The sequence below is a fragment of the Otolemur garnettii genome, unplaced genomic scaffold (assembly GCF_000181295.1).
Source record: "Otolemur garnettii isolate 467f Iridium unplaced genomic scaffold, OtoGar3 scaffold00029, whole genome shotgun sequence".
NCBI classification, from domain to species: Eukaryota; Metazoa; Chordata; class Mammalia; order Primates; family Galagidae; genus Otolemur; species Otolemur garnettii.
The window spans coordinates 15,779,675-15,800,089 of NW_003852424.1; the positions used below are offsets into that span (position 1 = coordinate 15,779,675).

Below are 20,415 nucleotides of genomic sequence, written 5' to 3' on the forward strand. Positions count from 1 at the left end.
AAAAAAAAAAAAAAAAAAGAGATAGGAAGAAAAGAGCCAAGACAATGAATACTAGGGCTGGAATCCAAACCTCCTTCCTCCCCAAATCCTACCTTTCTCTGGAAACCTCCAGAAATGAAGCCTACTATGATAGGCATGAGCAAGCAGGGTGCTTACCAATGCTGTCTGTGGAGGGCGTTGGCTTGGCAGTGAGCTGGCAGAGGTGACTGGCTGAGCTGGGCCCTGGTGTGGATGCATCCTGGGGTGGGTAGTCACAGGACTTGGAGGCAGGAGTGCTAGTGGGAAGGTCATTCTGCAGAGAAAAGGACAGGACTCAATACCACCAGGCACCTAATGCCTGGTGCCCCAAGGATCTAGCCAGAAACTAAATGGGAGGGGCTGGGTACAGTGGCTCATGCCGGTAATCCCAGCATTTGGGGAGATCACAGCAGGAGGATCACTTGAGGCCAGGAGTTTGAGACCAACCTGGGGAATATCAGGAGATTCCATTTCTAGAAAATATTTAAGAATTAGCCAGATGTAGTGATACACACCTATAGTCCCAGCTACCTGAGACTGAGGGATGAGGATTGTTCTAGCCTAGGAGTTTGAGGTTGCCATGAGCTATGATCAAGCTACTGACCTCCAGCCTGGGCAACAGTGAAACCCTGTTTTTAAAAAAAGAAAAAAAAATGCTGGTTGGGGAAGGGAACAGATACACTTGAAGGAGCTCATTGGGAGATGCCAGCAGGTGTGTAGTTGTAACTCTGCTACCACACATACCTTCACACCAGGGGAAGTGCCCCACAGCTGACTGCCTGAACAAGGGGGGTATGTGAGTGTCCACATATATTGCAATGCCTGGTGGGCACATGAGCATGAGGGGCACCCAGGGTATGCCCACAGGGAGGGAGGCACACACATGCATGCATATGATAAGGTATGCAGTATAAATACAGGGTTAGGATTGTGGGTGTATGTGGGGTGCTGCATACCATGCAGGGGATGAGGGTCTCCAGGGGACAGTGGTGTCCCCTGTGAGAAGTCAATAATTAGAAGCTGTTGAGATCCTTGAAGGACAGTGAATGAGAAACCCTGGGATGGGCTCATGACATGGGAGACCTCAGAGTGGCACAATCCGGGGTGAAGGACAAGCACCTAGCACACAGTGCAATCATCCTAGTTCCCCCGTAGGGTGAGGGCTGTCACCCACAGCTGTCCCTCCCCAAGGGGACACTTCAGGAAAGGGGCAACCAGACCTCCATGTAGGAATATACTGTCATCTAGGCTTTAGGTCATTCCTTCCTCTGTCTTCCAAGAAACTTTGCTTCCTTGTCTTGTGTTTGTCTGGGTTTCCCATCACAAAACCACACAAATGGTAACAGCCCCGCACAGGCACCCTCAAGAGGAAGTGAGGACAACCATGGGGTCAGGGAGGACTCCAGAGGCCTCTCCAGAGAGCACAACCCCTCCCCCTTTAATATCTCCCTGGAATGGGAGGAGGGCACTTAAGATGGACAGTGAGCCCCAATGTCAGGCGGTTGCCATGGCAACCTGCAGGCTCAGAGGCCTAGAAACCGACATGTTCTCCCCCCTTTTGATGCAGGGGAGGGGTCTGGGGGAAGATTTGGGGGAGGGAGGGAAGCCACAAAGGAAGCTGCATTTCAAATGCCCCCAGAGGTGCTTTCTAGATGGTCCCACACCTGGCATTAAACTACAGGGTACAATGGGAAAATTGTTCCTGTATAAATTATCTTCCCAACATCTCAGGTTATAGCCAGGTAAGTCTCTAAACACCTCTTAAAGGCTTTAACACTTGCAGGCTTGAAGCCCGGCTCAATTAGTTAGCTGCCCATTCTCTCTAGTGGGGCTTTTTCATTGTGCTTATTTCCTTGGGATTTCCTATTTACTGTAAGAGATACTTGGTTGCCATGTAAGGTGGTGGTGAGTTGGCTTTTAATATTTATTTAGAATAATGATATTTCTTTAGAAAGTTGCTTTGTAATATTTACTTAGCTCAACAAAGTGACTCCATGTAGGAAGCAAAAAAAAAAAAAGAAAAAAAGAAAAATTAAGAAGACATGGTGGACACTAGCCTGACTCCTTACAGCCTTGTATCTATCGTGGTAGTCTCTGTTTCCGGCTTCCTGAATAAATAAAGTGAGTTTCAAGTCCCTCCCTTGCTCCTTACCAGGACAAGCTCCTTGGTTCTGGGGGGCGGTGAGCCCAGGCTGGAGGCCAAGGATGCTGGACTGTCCACGAGGTCCCGACGGGCGGGAACACAGATGGGCACCTTTCCACAGGGGGTGGTGGCTGGGCTGGGGGGCTCTGAGGGTTGGTCCTGAGTTTAAGGAGGTGACGTTGAGTGGAGATGAAGAGGGAAGAGAGGAAGAGCCCCTCTCGATCCTGTCCAACTCCCAATCCAACTCTAGTCAGGGCACTAATGACCAACCTTGGGAAGATTAGGAAACTTCCCAGTGCCTCAGTTTACTCATCTATAAAATAGGTTTATCCCTCCCCCAATAACAAAGAGAGACTTTATTTAAGAAAAACAAAGAGAAAGTTTAGAGCACTTCCAAAGAAAGTTGGAAGTGTCCTCATGGATGAGAAAAGGTGAGAGACACTATAAAATGGATTTAATGATAGGATCTATTCCAAAAGCACACATATAGCAACGACTGCCTGAGGGCTTGGTTTTGTCTTCCCCATTGAACAGATGGAGTAAAGTGAGGCCAGAGAAGGGGATATCACTCCCCCTCACCAAAGTACACAGTAAGCTAGGGTTTTCAGCCATGTCTACCTGTTTTCTTTTTTCTTTTTTTGAGACAAGAGCCTCAAGCTGTCCCCCTAGGTAGAGTGCCATGGCTTCACTGCTCACAGCAACCTCCAACTCCTGGGCTCAAGTGAGTCTCCTGCCTCAGCCTCCCAAGTAGCTGGGACCACAGGCGCCCACCACAACGCCCAACGATTTTTTGGTTGCAGCCATTATTGTTGTTTGGTGGGCCCAGGCTGGATTCGAACCCGCCACCTTAGGTGTATGTGGCTGGTGCCTTAGCCACTTGAGCCACAGGCGCCAAGCCTACCTGTTTTCTATGTTCTCCGGTCCTAAATTTCCCCACCTGTGCCATGGAAAGGAGGCTGGCCCAAGTGTCCCAAGACATGTCCCCACTCTTTCTGGCCCCACCACTACCATCCCACAGAGAGGACTAGGTTCCCTAATCCCTCTAGGACTCCCATTCCAGAAAACCCACCCCTCCCCCTTTGGGCCCACAGCTGCCTCCACAGTCCAAGAGGAGGCTGGACCCCTGGACTCACCTCATCCACTACCAGGTTGTAGTCACTCTTATCTTCATCGCTTTCCTGAGGGTTAAGGGAGATGGGAAAAGTGCTCTCCTGCTTACATCCCGCCCACATCCCCCAACAGCTCCCCAAGTAGGGAAACACAGGCTGGCAGTCCAGTGTAAGTAAATGGGGATTCTCAGAAGAGAAGGCTGCACGTGCAAAGCAACCTCCAGCATACCTGCCTCACCCGCCCCCTGCCCACCCCACACTTTCCACACCCCACATTCCATCAACCCCACCCCTTCCTTGGGCCCCAGGCCTTTAGCCTTGTCCAGGTAGCCCTCCAACCTGGTCCCAGAAGTTTTTCCAAGACTTAGCCCTACATCTGCTTCGCATCCCATCGCCCTTGGAAGCAAGATCTAGCTCCAACTCCATTCACAGATGCAAAAAACACTATCCTGGGCACCTGAGCAAGCAGGGAGGTGGGGGGAGAATGGGACACTGGCATGCTGAGATCTCTGGTTTGGCTAGAAACCAAGGGAAGAAAAAGGGTTGTAGTATGGAAGTCAAATCCACCCTGCAGGTGGGTTCTCTTTGCCGCTCTCGCCTCATTTCCTTCTTTGAATGAAAATCCTAGCACACGGGGAGGATGATGCAACTTGAGGTCAGGAGTTCAAGACCAGCCTGAGCAAAGTAAGACCCTGTTGCTACTAAAAATAGAATATTTAGCTGAGTGTTGTAGTGGCCCCTTGGAGTCCCAGCTACTCAGGAGACTGAGGCAAGAAGGATCATTTGGGGCAGTGCCTGTGGCTCAGTGGGTAGGGCGCCAGCCCCATATACCAAGGGTGGTGGGTTCAAACCCGGCCCCAGCCCAACTGCAACAACAACAACAACCCAAAAAAATAGCCAGGCATTGTGGCAGGCGCCTGTAGTCCCAGCTACTTGGGAGGCTGAGGCAAGAGAATTGCCTAAGCCCAGGAGTTGGAGGTTCCTGTGAGTAATGTGACGACGCCGCATTCTACCAAGGGCGATAAAGTGAAACTCTTATCTTTACAAAAGAAAAAAAGGGGGGGGATCGTTTGAGCCCATGAGTTAGAGGTTGCTAGGAGCTATGATGATGCCAGGGCAACAGAGTGAGACTGTCTAAATAAATAAAAATAAAGAAATTAGCCAGGCATTGTGGTGGGTGTCTGTAGACCCAGCCACTTGGGAGGCTGAGGTAAGAGGATCACTTGAGCCCAGGAGTTTGAAGTTGGTGTGAGCTAGGCTGAGGCCTTGGCACTCTAGCCTGGGGCAACAGAGTGAGACTCTGTCTCAAACAAACAGAAAAATTAGTTGCCAACATTTACAAAACAAAAATTAGTTGCCAACTCTTCTTTATATAAAAAGAAAGATTTAAGGCTCCCCTCTGAGAAACAGCAGGATCAGCTAACATTCTGCCAGTCAGCTGAGACCAGGTTGTAGCTGGCCCTGTAGAGGGGAGGAGGTTTAGCCACTGCCCAGGCCTCTACCTTCAGCCTGGCCCCTAGGGTTCAGGCATTTCAGACTGAAGGTGTGCAGCAATGTGACAATGAGAGGATGCCCCAGCCCTCTAAGAGTAGGTCACAGAAGGCTTCCTGCAGCAGACTGTTTTTGTGCCTTGGTGGTGAAGCTGGTTTCTGAGAGATGGGAGAAGCTAGGGGGAAAAAACAGCTGTAACAAAAGCTAGAGGATGAGAAAAAGGCCATGTGGCCTAGAAGGTACATGGACTTAGAGCAATTCAAGAGTTAAGCCAGGTAAGCAGAGCATAGTGGCTCAGGCCCTTACGTCCAACACTCTGGGAGGCCAAGTTTGGAACAGGGAGGACAGCTTGAGCTCAGGAGTTCCAGACCAGCCTAGCAAGATGGAGACCCCTCTCTACTGAAAATAGAAAAATTAGCCCCAGGAGTCTGAGGCTGCTATGAGCTAGGCTGACAGCATGGCACTCTAGCCTTGGAGACAAGAGTAAATAGTTAAGCCAGCACCACAGGATATCTTCTGATTGGCCAGTATTCTGAGCAATGGGCAGCTCTGAAAGGCTTGAGAGTAAGAGTTATAGCAAGAACTGGTTCTGGGAGACTCCAAGGGTTCCAGCTGGGGGCTAGTCTAGGCCATGCATGCCCATCCCACCTGCCCCCCACTCACATAAGGTCCTGGCAGATCCTTTTCCTCTGTTCTCTGCTTCCCATTGCTACCAGGGCCATTTGATCGCTCTTCCTCCACCAGACTCTCAGGAGGTGATGGTGACACACTCTGCAGAGAGACACGGACCGGACTGGAGGAGGCATCAGCACCCTGGGCCCCTAGATTGTGTTGTGGTCCAGCTAAGACTGAGGGTCTCCTCCACCTGTTATTAGGGTCTGTATCTCATGCATCTGTGAAGCTGGACCTTCCAAAGGCAAAACTGGATACTGAATTCTCAACCCCCAGTAAATTCATGGAGGAGCAATGGTTAATCCCTTCATATAGATGGGAAAACTGAGACCCATGAAAAAACAGGGTAGCAAACCAGCCCACCAGATGCCAATGGCACAGCCCTGGGGGGGGGCAAGAAATAGGGGTCTGTGGTCAGGGGCTGGCCCTGAGACACACCCTCTGGGGTCAGCCCACCTGCATCATCTGCAGGCAGCTTTTCTGCTTCCCTAGGTTTCAGTCTCCCCATCTGTACAAGAAGGCGCACAAGCAGGGATATCTCAAACACTCCAGTTGTGGAACCCCTTCAAGATCTAATGTTGAAGCCCAATTTACCAGACAAGCAAAGAAATTCAGCTTATGGAGCGCCCTGAATGTGTACAAGGACCACACAAGGACTTGACAGTCACACACAGCACAGTGGGAGTCAGGAAATAAAGTGCACACAACCACAAAATGGAAGACCACTCAGCCATTTAAAAAGAAAGGGAGCAGCGGTGCCCATAGCTCAGTGGGTAGGACGCTGGCTACATACACCAAAGCTGGCGGGCTCAAACCCAGCCCGGGCCAGCTAATGACAACTGCAACAAAAGAAATGGTTGAGTGTTGTGGCCGGTGCCTGTAGTCCCAGCTACTTGGGAAGCTGAGGCGAGAGAATCCCTTAGGCCCAAGAGTTTGAGGTTGCCTTGAGCTGTGACGCTATAGAACTCTACTGAGGGTGACACAGTGAGACTCTGCCTCAAAAAAAAAAAAAGGAAAGGAAAGGTGCAGTGTGGTAGCTCATGCCTGTAGTCCTACTGCTCTGGAAGGCCAAGGCAGTTGAATTTCTTGAGCTCAGGAGTTCCAGACCAGCTTGAGCAAGAGCGAGACCCTGTCTCTAATAAAAATAGAAAAACTAGCCAGATGTCCTGGCGGGTGCCTATAGTCCCAGCTACTCAGGAGCCTGAGGCAGGAGGATCGCTTGAGCCTAAGAGTTTGAGGTTGCTGTGAGCTATGACACTATAGCACTCTACCCAGGTGACAGAGTGAGACTCTGTCTCAAATAAATTAATTAAGTGAAAAGGAAAAAAAAGGGGATGAGAGCAATGACAACATGGAAAAATGACCACAATATATTACCAAACTGAATAAAAAAAAAAAAAACCAAGTTCCAAAACTATACATAGGAAAGCAGTTTGCCTGGGCTCAAGTCTTAGCTTGGTTTCTCACTCACTGTGTTTCCTTAGGCAAATCACTAAACCTCTCTGTATCTCAGTGAAATGGGAATAATAATATTATCTACCTCCTGGGGTGGTTGTGAAGACAAGGAAGTGACAACTGTGGAAAAAGCACTTAGTGGAATGCCTGGCACAGAGTGAGTGCCAACCCTCAGCTCTGAAAAAACGTATCACGCATACCCAGGCAGGTTTTTTGCTACTACTGACACTGAGGCTGGGTTGTTCTCTGCAGCAGGACTGTCCTGGGCACTGTAATGTGTTGAGTGGCATGCCTGAGCTCTACTCACTAGATGCCAGGTGCATGCGCACAACCTGAAGTCATAAAAACAAAAATGTTCTCAGACACTGAAACGTCCCCTGGCTGGAGGGCAGAATGGCATATTTGAGAACCATCATTTCCTCTCACACCCTTGGCCCTCCAGGGATCCTGCTCTCCCAGGGGGTCCCCTATAGATAATTCTGCCTGCATGTACATACGTTGCACAGGAGGAAAATCTGCAGAGATGTTCCAAATCGACAATAGGGGTCATTCTGGGAGAGATTAGGTTTGCAGGGTGTGTCTGAGGCCAGTATCTTCTGGAGGCAAGGAAAGGCACAGTCCTTGTTGTAGGCTGAATAGGGTCCCCCAAATTTCATGTACACTGAAAACTCAGAAGGAGACTTTATTTTGTTTATTTGTAGAGTGCCATGGCATTATAGCTCACAGCAACCTCAAACTCTTGGGCTCAAGCAATTCTACTGTCTCAGCCTCCAGAGTGACTGGGACTATAGGCACCCACCACTCGGCTATTTTTTAGAGACAAGGTCTCTCGCACTTACTCAGGATGGTCTCGAAACTGTGAGTTCAGGCAATCCACAGACCTCAGCCTCCCAGAGTGCTAGGATTACAGGCGTGAGCCACCATACCTGACCTTTAAGAGACTTTAGTTGTAAACAGGGTCTTTAGCAAGTTAAGATTAATGAGGGTAGACTCTAAATCAAATGACAAGTGTCCTCATAAGAGGCCATATAAAGACACATACAGGGAAGAAGGGAACGTGAAGATGGAGGCAGAGAGTGCTGAGATGCAGCTACAAACCAAGGGACCCTAAGGACTGCAGGGGCCCCAGGCTGGAAGAGGTGAGGATGGCTTCTCCCCATAGGCCTTAGAACAGTGATTTTCAACCACTGTGGAAGCCAAGAGAGGATTTTAGGTATGCTGTGAAAAATTTTAAAGATCATTAATTAGGCCAGGTGCCGAGGCAGGTGGATAGCTTAAGCTTACAAGTTGGAGACCAGCCTAAGCAAAAGTGAGACCCTGTCTCTACTAAAAATAGAAACGCTGAGGCAAGAGGATTGCTTGAGCCCAAGAGTTTAAGGTTGCTGTGAGCTATGACATCATGGCACTCTACACAGGGTGACAGCTTGAGATTCTTTCTCAAAATAAATAAATAAAAATAAAATAAAATAAGTAAAGATCATTGTTTAAATTATTTTCAAAAGACGTTCTGGGCAGTGCCCGTAGCTCAGTGGCTAGGGTGCCGGCCACATACACCAGGGCTGGCAGGTTCAAACCTGGCCCAGGCCAGCTAAAACAATAATGACAACTGTTACCAAAAAATAGCCAGGCATTGTTGGAGGGGGACCCTATAGTCCCAGCTACTTGGAAGGCTGAGGCAAGAGAATCACTAAAGCCCAAGAGTTTGAGGTTGCTGTGAGCTGTAATGCCAAGGCATTCTACCCAGGGCAACAGCTTGAGACTTAGTCTCAAAAAAAGAAAAAAAAAGAAATTCTGGCTGAGTGCAGTGGCTCATGCCCATAATCTTAGCACTGTGGGAGGCCAAAACAGGTGGACAGCCTGAGTTCAGGAGTTTAAAACCAGTCTGAGCAAGCAAGAGATCTGGCCTCTACTAAAAATAGAAAAATGAGTCAGATGTTATGGGGGATACCTGTAGTCCCAGCTACTTGGGAGGCTGAGGCAAGAGGATCAATTAAGACTAGGAGTTTGAGGTTGCTGCGAACTTTGACACCACAGCACTCTATCCAGGGTAACAGAGTGAGACTCTGTCTCAAAAAAAAAAAAGTGCCATGAGATAAAAAAAAAAAAAAAGTTTGAAAAACACCACTTTAGAGGGAGCACACCCTGTAGACTACTAACCTCCTGCACTCTGGGAGAAAAATTTTTTGTTGTTACCCAATTTGTGTTAATTTGTTACTGTGCCCTAGAAAACTAAGTCACTTTTCTTAGTCTCTGTGTTGGAATTCATTCCAGCAGCATGTATTATCTTTTTTTTTCCCCCTTTTTATTTTTTTCTTTCTTTTTAGAGATGAGGTCTTGCTCTGTTGCCCAGGCTAGAGTGCAGTGGTGCAATCCCAGCTCAGTGCAGCCTTAAACTCCTTGGCTCAAGCAATCCTTCTGTCTTGGCCTCCCAAGTTGCTGTGATTACAGATGGGAGCCATCACACCTGGGTTATCATATCCTCCTGCCTCAGCCTCCCAAAGTGCTGGGATTACAGGCATTTACCACCATGTCCCGCCTGTCTTTTTTTTTTTTTTTTTTTGAGACAGAGTCTCACTCTTGCTTGAGCCTCCTGAGTAGCTGGGAATACAGGTGCCCACCACAATGCTGCTGCAGTTTACTCCCGGCTGTTTTTTTGTTGCAGTTTGGCCAGGACTGGGTTTGAATAGCCTACCCTCAGTATATGGGGCTGTGGCCCTACTCACTGAGCCACAGGCACCACCCAAACCGCCTGTCTTATCTTTGAAAAACAACGAACAGGCGGCACCTGTAGTCCCAGCTACTCAGGAGGCTGAGGGAAGAGAACCGCCTAAGCCCAAGAGTTGGAGGTTGCTGTGAGCTATGACGCCACAGCACTTTACTGAGGGTGCCAAAGTGAGACTCTGTCTCTAATAAATAAATAAATACATAAATAACAATGAACAAAGCTGGCAACTGGCAATGTTTCTCAAAGCACCCATTTGCCTCTGAAATTGCATTTCAGGAATGTCTCCTACTGCTCCTACTGACACTCCCACCTCAGACCAAGAGATCCTCCTGTGAAACATGGGTAGCATTGTTTACCTTAATGAAAAAGTGAGCAGTGAGCCAGAGCAACCTATGGGAAATGGTTCCCAACACCGGTTTCTAAACTAGCAGAACACAGAACAGCAATATAACCTGCTGCCATAGCAGTTTTTATCAAGGATACATTAAACACTATTAATAGTGACGGGCATGGTGAGGTGGTTCAGACCTGTAATCCTAGCACCTGGGAGGTTGAGGTGGGAGGGTCACTTGAGCTCAGCAGTTCCAGACCAGCCTGAACAAGAGCAAGACCCCGTCTTTACTAAAAATAGAAAAATAGCTGGGTGTGGTATCAGGTGCCTGTAGTCCAGCTACTTGAGAGAGGCTGAGCCAAGAGGATCACTTGAGCCTATGAATTTGAGGTTGTTGTGAGCTATGATGCTATAGTACTGTATTCCAACAGTGAAACTCTGTCTCAAAAACAAACAAAAAAAACTATTAATAGTGTTTGCACAGGGGTGGGGGTGGGGGCTGCACCAGGGACTTAGTAAAATGACAGGTTTCCTTTTTCTTTCTTCAGTATCTTTGTACTGTTTGAGCTCTGTTTGTTTCATTGTTTCATTGCTGGTTTGTTTTCTAGCACATTTTAGAGTGCTCAGAATGTTAGAGTGGACCTTACAATGGGACACATTCTAGTGCAAAATATACTCAGATCCTGGAGCGTCGGTATGATTTTAAAAACATAAAATAAGCTGGGTATAGTGGTTCACGCCTGTAATCCTAGCGCTCTGGGAGGCCGAGGCAGGTGGATTGCTTGAGCTCTTAAGACCAGCCTGAGCAAAAATCGAGATACCCCCACACACACACTGTCTCTACTAAAAATAGAAATACTAAGTTAAGAGGATCGCTTGAGCCCAAGAGTTGGAGGTTGCTATGAGCTATGACAGCACAGCACATGATAGCTTGAGACTTTCTCTCAAAAATACAAAACAACAAAAACGTGAAATACCAGCCAGGTAAGGTGGGTCATGCTTGTAATCCTAGCACTCTGGGAGGCCAAGCCAGGAAGATCCCCTGAGCTCAGGAGTTTAAGACCAGCTGAGCAAGGGCAAGATTGACTCTGTACTAAAAACAGAAAAACTAGGTGAGTATTGTGGCTGGTGCCTGTATTTCCAGCTACTCAGGAAGCTGAGTCAAGAAGATCTTTTGAGCTCAAGAGTTTGAGGTTGCTGTGAGCTGTGACACCATAGCACTCTACCGAGAGTCACATAATGAGACTATGTCTCAAAAAAAAAAAAAAAATTCAGGCTCGGCTCCTGTGGCTCAAGCAGCTAAGGTGCCAGCCATGTACACCCGAGCTGGCAGGTTCAAATCCAGCCCGGGGCCGCCAAACAACAATGACGGCTGCGTGTTGTGGCTGGCACCTGTAATCTCAGCTACTTGGGAGGTGGAGGCAGGAGACTCACTTGAGCCCAGGAGTTGGAGGTTTCTGTGAGCTATGCTGCCACAGCACTCTACCAAGGGTGACAAAATGAGACTCTTTCTCAAAAATATTGATTACAGAGTGAAAGAATAATATTTGCATAAGTTATGTTAAATAAAATACATATACTACTGCAATTGGTTTCACCTGTTGCTTTTAAATGTTTTAACATGGCTACCAGAAAATTTTAAATTGCATGAGAGATTGTAGTGATGGTTGTGTGAGACCAAATGAGTGATAAAACGGTGCGCACGTGCGCACACACACACACACACACACACACACATAAAAGCCTTGTGTTCCAGACCAATGTCAGTTCCCTTCATTGACACACTACTTATACAGTGGGAGAAGTTGGGTGGAGTGTATCTGGGACCTCCCTACATATTTGTATCTATAATTATTTCTTTTTCTCTTCTTTTCTTTTTTTTTTTGAGACAGAGCCTCAAGCTGTCCCCCTGGGTAGAGTGCCATGGCATCACAGCTCACAGCAACCTCCAACTCCTGGGCTCAAGCAAGTCTCCTGCCTCAGCCTCCCAAGTAGCTAGGACCACAGGCACCCACCACAACGCCTGGCTATTTTTTGGTTGCAGCCATCATTGTTATTTGGCAGGCCCAGGCTGGATTCGAACCCGCTACCTTAGGTGTATGTGGCTGGCGCCTTAGCCACTTGAGCCACAGGTGCCGAGCCTCTATAATTATTTCTAAATTAAACCACTTTTTGAAAAATTACATACCGAGTTTGCATTCTATGTCTATTGGGCAGCACTCTTGTAGGTAATGATGATAGATAGATGAATGAACAGAAGGATGGGAAGAACGATCCCAAGGGGGTACATTCATTTATTTGATTCCCGTCTTGTTCTGTGGTTCCGTCAGCTCAGAACAAGGAACCTGAGCTCCATAGCAAGAAAAGCAAGCCTCTGAGGGCCCTTTGACTTACCCTGCTTGGGGCTCTCTCCACTGGCAGATGAGGGGTGAGGGAAAGAGAGAGAAAAGGAGAAAGGATGAGGCTTTTGCATTTCACGGCATCAGAGGGTAGGTAGATCCCTCTATGATTATAAAGCCCTCTTCCCAGCTGAGCATCTCCCCAGTCCTCCCACCAGCCTACCAAGTAGTGGGTTGTCCCTTTCCTGCCACATTCAGATAGATGCCCAGAGAGGGCTAGTGACTTGCCCAAGGACACACCCTGTTTGGCTCTGCAGCCATGCTCATTCATCCCCTCATACTGTGATGAGCTTGCTCCCCTACCCTGTCAGTGTGACCCTGCTCCCCCACTCACCTCTGGTCCCCTCAGCCTCCACACCTGCACGGTCTTCCTTGGCGGCTGCTGCCAGCTGGGCTTGGGCAGCCAGTGCTCCAGACAGGGCGAGCAGCCCTGTGGCACTGCCACCCACCAGCCCAGCTGGGCGAGGGGTGAGGGGGACGGGCGGGGCATGGTGAGACAGTGGCTGGAGCTGCTGCTGCTAGAGAGGAGGGAGGATGGGCCAGAGGAGGGCACCAGGGAATGCCCCTGGGGGTGCCAGGGCAGCCCAACCCCAGGCTAGGTACCCATGTGCCACCCCCAGCTTTGGCACCTCTGGGGTGCCAGGGACCAGGACATGCAGTGTCTCCTGACAACAGGGAAGGAGCTAGGAACACTCACCCCAATCAGGCTGTTCAGCTCTCCAACGGTCACCTGCTTGGCACGCTCCACAGCTTGGAGCACCTGTTGCTGATGCTGGGGATGGGGACCACCGGGGACAAGGTGGTCGGAGCCCCTATCCACCCTGGCAATGCCCCCAGTGGCCTGCCCTCTGCCTGCCTACCCTCTCATTGCTGCCTTACGCTTTTCATCTCCTTTCTTCTCTCTCTCTCTCCCTTTCTCTTTTGAATTGTGAAATAAATAAGCACATAGAGGAAGGAACAAAACCTAAGTGCACTTAAAATTAATAATAATGAATCAGGTTCTCTCTCCCTCAGCACTGTGGACATTTGGGTCCAGATCATTAGAGCCATCCTGGACACTAAGCAGTAGTTTCTGGTCCCCACCCACTCCATGCCAGGAACACCCCCTGGTCATGACAACCACTGATACCTTCTGGGGGCAAAACTGCCCCCAGCAAAGAACCACTATTATAAACTAGCACCCCTGTACCAACCACCTAGACAACAAAACAGAAATTACCTGCCTCTAGGAACCCCCTGTACTATATAAGTTTACTATAATAGATTTAAATATAAGTTAATATAATTTTTTTTCCTTTTTTCTTTTTTTCTCTTCATATGGGTTATATTTTTCATTAATAAATAGGTCTTCTTCTTTAAACACAGAACATATAACAGATTGAAGTTAATATAAATTTAAATGGACACATGTGTCTGGTAGCTCTGTGGGGGAGAGTGGAGCTGTAACGTCCTCCACTGTCTGTATTATGAGGTAGCTTGGACATCCACATGCCTGAAGATGGAAATTTGGGTTGTCCCCACAGAGGAGGTTAGGATACTGATATGAGACTCCTGCAGTGGTACATTCCTCTTTGGGTGTGCCTAGGATGAGGGTCTCCAGAGTTTTCCTATAAAGGGCCAGAGAGTAAAAATATTCCACCAGGCCAGAGGATCTCTGTTGCAACTACTCAACGCTGCCCTTGTAGTGGGAAAGATGCTTTAGAGGATAAGTACACCAATGGGCATGGCTGTGTACCAATAAAACTTTACTTACAATAACAGGTGGAGGGCTGCACCTGGACTTTGTTTTTCGTTTTGTTTTGCTTTGTTTGTTTTTTGAGACAGAGTCTCACTTTGTCACCCTGGGAAGAGTGCTGTGGTGTAATAGCTCACAGCAACCTCAAACTCTTGGGCTCAAGCGATTCTCCTATCTCAGCCTCCCAAGTAGTTGAGACTACAGGCACCCACCACAACACCTGGTTATTTATTATTATTTTTTTTAGAGATGGCGTCTCGCTCTTGCTCAGGCTGGTCTCAAATTCGTGAACTCAAACAATCCACCTTTGTCTGCCTCCCAGAGTACTAGAATTATAGGAGTGAGCCACTGAACCTGGCTGGACTTGGCCTTTGGGTTGTAGTTTGCTACTTCCTGGTCTAGAAGAATGAAGTTCCTGGGGCAGATATGTGTGCTTTTTTTTTTTTTTTTTGAGACAGAGTCTCAAGCTGTCACCCTGGGTAGAGTGCTGTTGCATCACAGCTCACAGCAACCTCCAACTCTTGAGCTTAAGAGATTCTCTTGCCTCAGCCTCCCCAAGTAGCTGGGACTACTGGTACCTGCCACAACGTCAGGCTAGTCTTTGGTTGTAGTTGTCATTGTTTGGCAGAACAGGGCTGGATTCGAAACCGCTAGCTCCCATGTATGTGGCTGGCACCCTAGCCACTAAGCTACAGGTGCTTAGCTGATGTGTGTGCTTTTATTTACTCATTCTAAAAGTCCATTTACCTGGCTCAGCACCAATAGCACGGTGGTTACAGTGCCAGCCACATACACCAAGGCTGGCGGGTTCAAAACTGGCCTGGGCCAGCTGAAAAATGACAACTGCAACAAAAAATAGCCGGGTTTTGTGGTGGGCATCTGTAGTCCCAGCTCCTTGGGAGGCTGAGGTGAGAGAATCGCTTAAGCCCTAGAGTTGGAGGTTGCTGTGAGCTATGATGCCACAGTACTCTACTGAGGGTGACATAATGAGACTCAGTCTCAAAAAAAAAAAAATTCCTTTACCTTCATTTCTTGCCCTTCTCACTCTGGGCCACTTTGTCCCCATGCTTAGCATCAGGCACGATGTCTACATTCTGTCTCTAGACAGGACCTTTCCCCATCCCAAGCTTCCAGAAATCTCAGACTTGGTGGAATCCAAATCAAATTGGGCAAATCCCCTCTCTTTTTGGTACGCATTGCAATGAAGGCCTTCCCTATTCATCCACTCTGAAGTGAAACCTATCCTTATGTCTCTCTGGAGACAGAATGCTTTAGATAGAAACAGGAACACCAGGTTGAGCTTGGTGGTTCATGCCTGCAATCCTAGCACTTTGGGAGGCCAAGGTGGGTAGATTGCTTGAGCTCAGGAATTCAAAAGCAGACCAGCCTGAGCAAAAGCAAGACTCTGAGCATTGTGGTGGGCTCCTGTAGTCCCAGCTACTCAGGAGGCTGAGGCAAGAGGATCTCTTGAGCCTAAGAGTTTATTGCCACTCTACTGGGGGCAACAAAGTGAGACTCTGTCTCAAAAAAAAAAGAAAGAAAGAAAGAAAGAAAAGAAACAGGAACACCCAACCAAGCATGGTGGTGAGTGCCTGGAGTCCTAGCTACTCAGGAAGCTGAGGTGGGAGCATCACTTGAGCCCAGGAGTTCCAGATCAACCTGGACAACATAGTAAGATTCTATCTCTTTAAAAAAAGATATAGAAAATGAAAGAAAAGAAACAAGAACAGCTAGTGCAAAGGTCCTGATGCTGGGGTAGTCTCACACAGGCTAACTTTTTCTTTTGAAGTTTCCATGAAGTGCTCACACTATTTACTGTATATATGTCCCAGTTCTATCTGCTTCGTGTTATTGTGGCAAAAAAATATGTAACAAAATTTAACCATTTTTAAGTGCAAAATTCAGTGGCAGTAAGCACATTCACAATGTTGTACAAGCTTCATCATCATCCAGAACATTTTCATCCTCTCAAACTGAAACTCTGTCCTCATGAAACACTAACTCCCCATTCCCCTTCCCAGCCTTTGGCACCCACCATTCTACTTTCCGTCTCTGTGAATCTGATGACTCTAGGGACCTTCAATGAGTAGAATCACACAGGATTTGTCCTTTTGTGTTACTTCACTAACTTTTTTTTTTTTTTTGGTAGAGACAGAGTCTCACTCTATCACCCCTGGTAGAGTGCTGTAACATCACAGCTCACAGCAAACTCCAACTCCTGGGTTTAGGTGATTCTCTTGCCTCAGCCTCCCAAGTAGCTGGGACTACAGGTGCCCATCACAAGGTCTGGCTATTTTTTGTTGCATTTTGGCAGGGCCAGGTTTGAACCCGCCACCCTCAGTATATGGGGCTGGCACCCTACCCATTGAGCCACAGGCACCACCCTAGCATTTTTTTTTTTTTTTTGAGACAGAGTCTTATTACGTCCCCCTCGGTAGAGTGCTGTGGCACCACAGCTCACAGCAACCTCCAACTCTTGGGCTTAAGCAATTCTCTTGCCCACCATGCCCAGCTATTTGTTGTTGTTATTGTTGTTGCTGTCCTCATTGTTGTTTAGTAGGCCCGGGCCAGGTTTGAACCCACCAGCATGTGGCCAGTGCCCTAACCACTGAGCTATGGGTGCCAAGCCACTTCACTAGCATAATTTAAGGGTTAGCTTTTATCGGGTGCTCACTAAGCACAGGCCATCATCTTCATCTCTTCCCATGTATTAATTAGCTCATTTAAACCTCATGACAACACTGATAAGGAAACAGGCTCAGAAAGGCAAGCATCTAGCCCAAGGCCACAGAGTCAGGATTCAGACTAAGGTACCAGCAGGCTTGAGGGGTTCAGCCCTATACCTTGTTACCTACCAATCAAAGGGAATAAAGCCCCCAGTCCTCATATTCAGCCAACACCTCCCTCCCTCCCTCTTGGGGCTGTAAGACTTTCTGACATGAGAAAATGTTCTCTTTCTGTACTGTTGCCTACTTGGCAGAATCAGTGCCGCAGGCATCTGCCTGGACCTCCCCTCCTTTCCTCCCCACTGCTGTCACTCACCTCCTGGGTCAGGAAGGGGATAATCTGAGCACAGATACCACTGAGGCGCTTCACAATCTCAGCCTGGCAGGAAGCAAGAAGAGGCTTGAAGGAGGATGGAGACCTGAGATCCAGGCCCTCAACTCCCAGACAGATGGAGCATTTGCAAAGCCAAACTGAGGGCTAGGGAGCTGTCACCCCAAGGGTGCACAGGGAGACAGGGGCTGAGGGAGGGACTTAAGAGCCTGGCCAGGTTGTTTGCCCAGCTGCAGAACCCTGAGCTGCCTAGAGCCCAGAAGACCAGGGCTGAGGTCCTAGGTGTTACAGATACACCACTCAACAAACACACTGGCCACGCACAGACACTTAAGACTTTGAGGTCAGCATAAAGGAGCAAACAGGGAGGGACCTCTGCCTTCCAGTCATGACCAGGTGGGGCTGATCTAGCACCGGGATACTGTGAGATAGAGATCTTAGCACCCTACACTCAAGGGGAGAGTTTCAGGCAGGACATGGTCCAGGCCAGGGTCCCCCAAAGAGACTAAGTAGGGTGAGGGAAGGGGGTATGTATACAATAGCTATGCACCCTGCCCCTCTGCCTGAGTTACAGGTGTGCTTTGTGTATCGTACCCCCCACCAGAAGGCCTTACTCTGTGTCCTACACCCCATTAGGGGGTCTATTGCATGCACCCATAGGTCCATGCCATACTCCAGCAGACAAGTCCCCTCCTTACCACATCAGAATCATAAAGAAAACACATACCCACGAAAGATTGCCACATGGGCACCCCCAGGCACCCCACATCCCAGCCTACTCCTCTTCCCACCCACCTGGAAGCCCCAACATAAAGCTCCTTCCATTAATTCTAATATTCTGTTTGGATAAAATCTAACAGTTCATTGAACTCAGAATCTCAGAAATATTCTCATCCCCTTAGAAACCACTGGTCAGGGCTGGGCCCGGTGACTCATGCCTCTAATCCTAGCATTCTGGGAGGCTGAGGCGGAAAGGTTGCTTGAGGGCCAGGAGTTTGAGACTAGCCAGATCAACAACAGGGGGACCCTGCCACCACATAAAATAGAAAAATGAGTTGGGTGTGGTGGTGAGTGCCTGAGGCCCAACTACTTGGTAGGCTGAGCAGGAGGATCACTTGAGCCCAGAAGTTTGAGGATGCAGTAAGCCATGGTGATGCCACTGCACTCTACCTAGGGCAACAGAATGAGACTGTTCCAAAAAGAAAGAAAGAAAGAAACCATCTGTCAGTCTTAGGATTTCAGGTTTTATCTTGGACCACTGGAATCAATAGACCTTTGGGTCTAATTGTGATCACTGAGATCACACTGAGAAGCTTGGGACAGCCTCAGAATCTTGTGCTATATTTCAGTACACAGAAGTCAATCTCAGAAACTTGAAGTCTATCTCAGAACCTTAAGGTCTATCTCAGAATCTTCATACTACCTCAGATTCTGCTTAGGAAGTCTCAGAACATTGTGCCTCATACCATACCATTGGGGTCAATCTCAGAGCCCTGAGGACAGCCACAGAATTTCAAGGTATATCTTGGAATGACAGGGTCAGTCTGAACCATGCAATCAAATTCAGATTGAGAACAATCTCAGAATCTTCTAGTAAATTCCACTGGGGTCAATCTTAGAACTTTCAAAAAGCAACTGATTCTCAGGGTCCACCTCAAAACTTCAGACTCTCCAGGCTGAAAGGGACCTCTAAGACTGTCCATCCAGCCTTGTCCTGTGATAGGAGTCACTGCTACAGCCTCCTTGATCTGGCTGCCCAGTCTCTGCTAGCAGCATTCCTTGGGAAAGGAGTGGCTGGCCACTGCCTGCCCAATGTTAGCATCTCAGCTGGACAATGTCTCTTGAAGTTGAGAATCATTTTCCTTTCATGAGGCTGAAATCTGCCTCTGTTAGGACCTTTCCAGAGATTATAGGACAAGACCCCAGTTCCCTGGGTCTGCTCTGCCCTAGACTAGGTCCCTCCCATGGCTTCCAGATCTGCCTCCTCCACCTGGACACCTTTATCCCCTGTAGTTACCTGCTTATGCATTTCAATGTTGAGCCCATAGGACATCTCATAATACTGCAAAGGAAAAGCAATGTCTGAGTACAGGGCAGGTGTGTGCCTAGGCTTGTGATGGGAGACTCTGGGGTCTTCTAAGAGTCCCTAAGGCAGGGAAACCATCGCAGGACATAAGAGTCCCATGGGGGCCCCAGGGGAGGCACTTGGAGGAGGAAGCAGAGCTCTGCTTAGAAGGGTCCCTCTCCTGTCTCCAAGAGGTGGGGCAGGTATAAGATGCCCAGAGACCCTGGTCCCCCAGAGATGTCCATGAAGGTAGGGGGCATCCTCGCATTCTCAGCTGCTGGGAGCACCTTCCAAGACAGCTTATAACTCCCATCAGCCCAATTTGCACACAGGGAAGAGGAGGCTCAGAGCAGGGGTAGGGTCACAGTCATGGTAGGGTGAGTCAACACCAAAAAGACCCGGAACTGCCCCCCATCACATCCCCCCTCACCATGACATAATGTCGCTGCATTTCTGTCTTCTCACTGGCCAGCTTCTCACATTCCAGCTTGAGGCTGGGAGGGAGAGAGGGCATGGAGGGGGTCCCATATGTAGCCTCCATCTGGGCCAGCTTCAAAGTGAGGAGCTCCCCTCCCACTTCCTTACTAACCACCCCCCTCCCTGTCCTCTCCTGGGTTCAAAATGCCCAGCACTGACGGTCCCCAATCCCCACTCCACCTTCAGTTGCACCTGGGAGGTTCGCCATGGCCCCACCCCCGGAGCCCCCTCTCCCTCCCTCCCTCCACCCCAGGGGCGCTAAGGCAAACTCCCAGCCCCTGGGCGGGGCGGCCCCCCTCACCTGTGGTACTGAGCCTGGAGAAACTGGAATTCTTCTTTGATGCGGTCGCAGATCTCCAAGATCGAGAACTTGAAGGGCTGGCCGGACTGGAGTGGGGTCTGGGGGTGGTGTGGGTGAGACGTCAGGGTCGGAGTTTCCGGATGCCAGGGGAAGGGGGGGCCTCCTCCCCCACAGCCCCCACTCACCGGGTGCCTTCCCTGTGGGTACATCCTGCTGATCCGATGAGCCCCCCAGTTCCACCGGATCTTGGCAATATGTAGGGGAAAGCAAGCGGGGGGGGGCGGGGGGAAAAGGTGAAGGGGGGTGTCCAGAGAAAGAAGGAGGGGAAGACTCCGTGAGGCAGGAGACCCAGGAGTCCCGGCACTCCCCCACCCCGACCGCGCGCGCTGGGGGTCGCAGGGACGAGGATGGGGGCGCGGAGGCCCCTTCCCCGCGGC

General features: G+C 49.1%; 1 protein-coding gene across 1 annotated transcript in view; it reads right to left on the reverse strand.

The window, feature by feature from the left end:
* The window catches only part of TLE2 (transducin like enhancer of split 2), a 33,512-nt gene extending 13,261 nt beyond the window's left edge, over positions 1 to 20,251 (reverse strand). Inside the window, exons 1-12 of the mRNA XM_012804466.2 lie at positions 20,164 to 20,251; positions 19,979 to 20,076; positions 19,631 to 19,694; positions 19,153 to 19,197; positions 17,121 to 17,183; positions 13,041 to 13,115; positions 12,678 to 12,861; positions 12,339 to 12,358; positions 5,425 to 5,532; positions 3,295 to 3,339; positions 2,171 to 2,320; positions 157 to 292 (exon numbers count right to left, since the gene is read on the reverse strand). Coding sequence (XP_012659920.1) covers positions 157 to 292; positions 2,171 to 2,320; positions 3,295 to 3,339; positions 5,425 to 5,532; positions 12,339 to 12,358; positions 12,678 to 12,861; positions 13,041 to 13,115; positions 17,121 to 17,183; positions 19,153 to 19,197; positions 19,631 to 19,694; positions 19,979 to 20,076; positions 20,164 to 20,187 — 1,012 coding nt within the window. The 5' untranslated portion in view covers positions 20,188 to 20,251. The remainder of the gene's footprint in view (positions 1 to 156; positions 293 to 2,170; positions 2,321 to 3,294; positions 3,340 to 5,424; positions 5,533 to 12,338; positions 12,359 to 12,677; positions 12,862 to 13,040; positions 13,116 to 17,120; positions 17,184 to 19,152; positions 19,198 to 19,630; positions 19,695 to 19,978; positions 20,077 to 20,163) is intronic.
* Between the last annotated feature and the right edge of the window lie 164 nt (positions 20,252 to 20,415).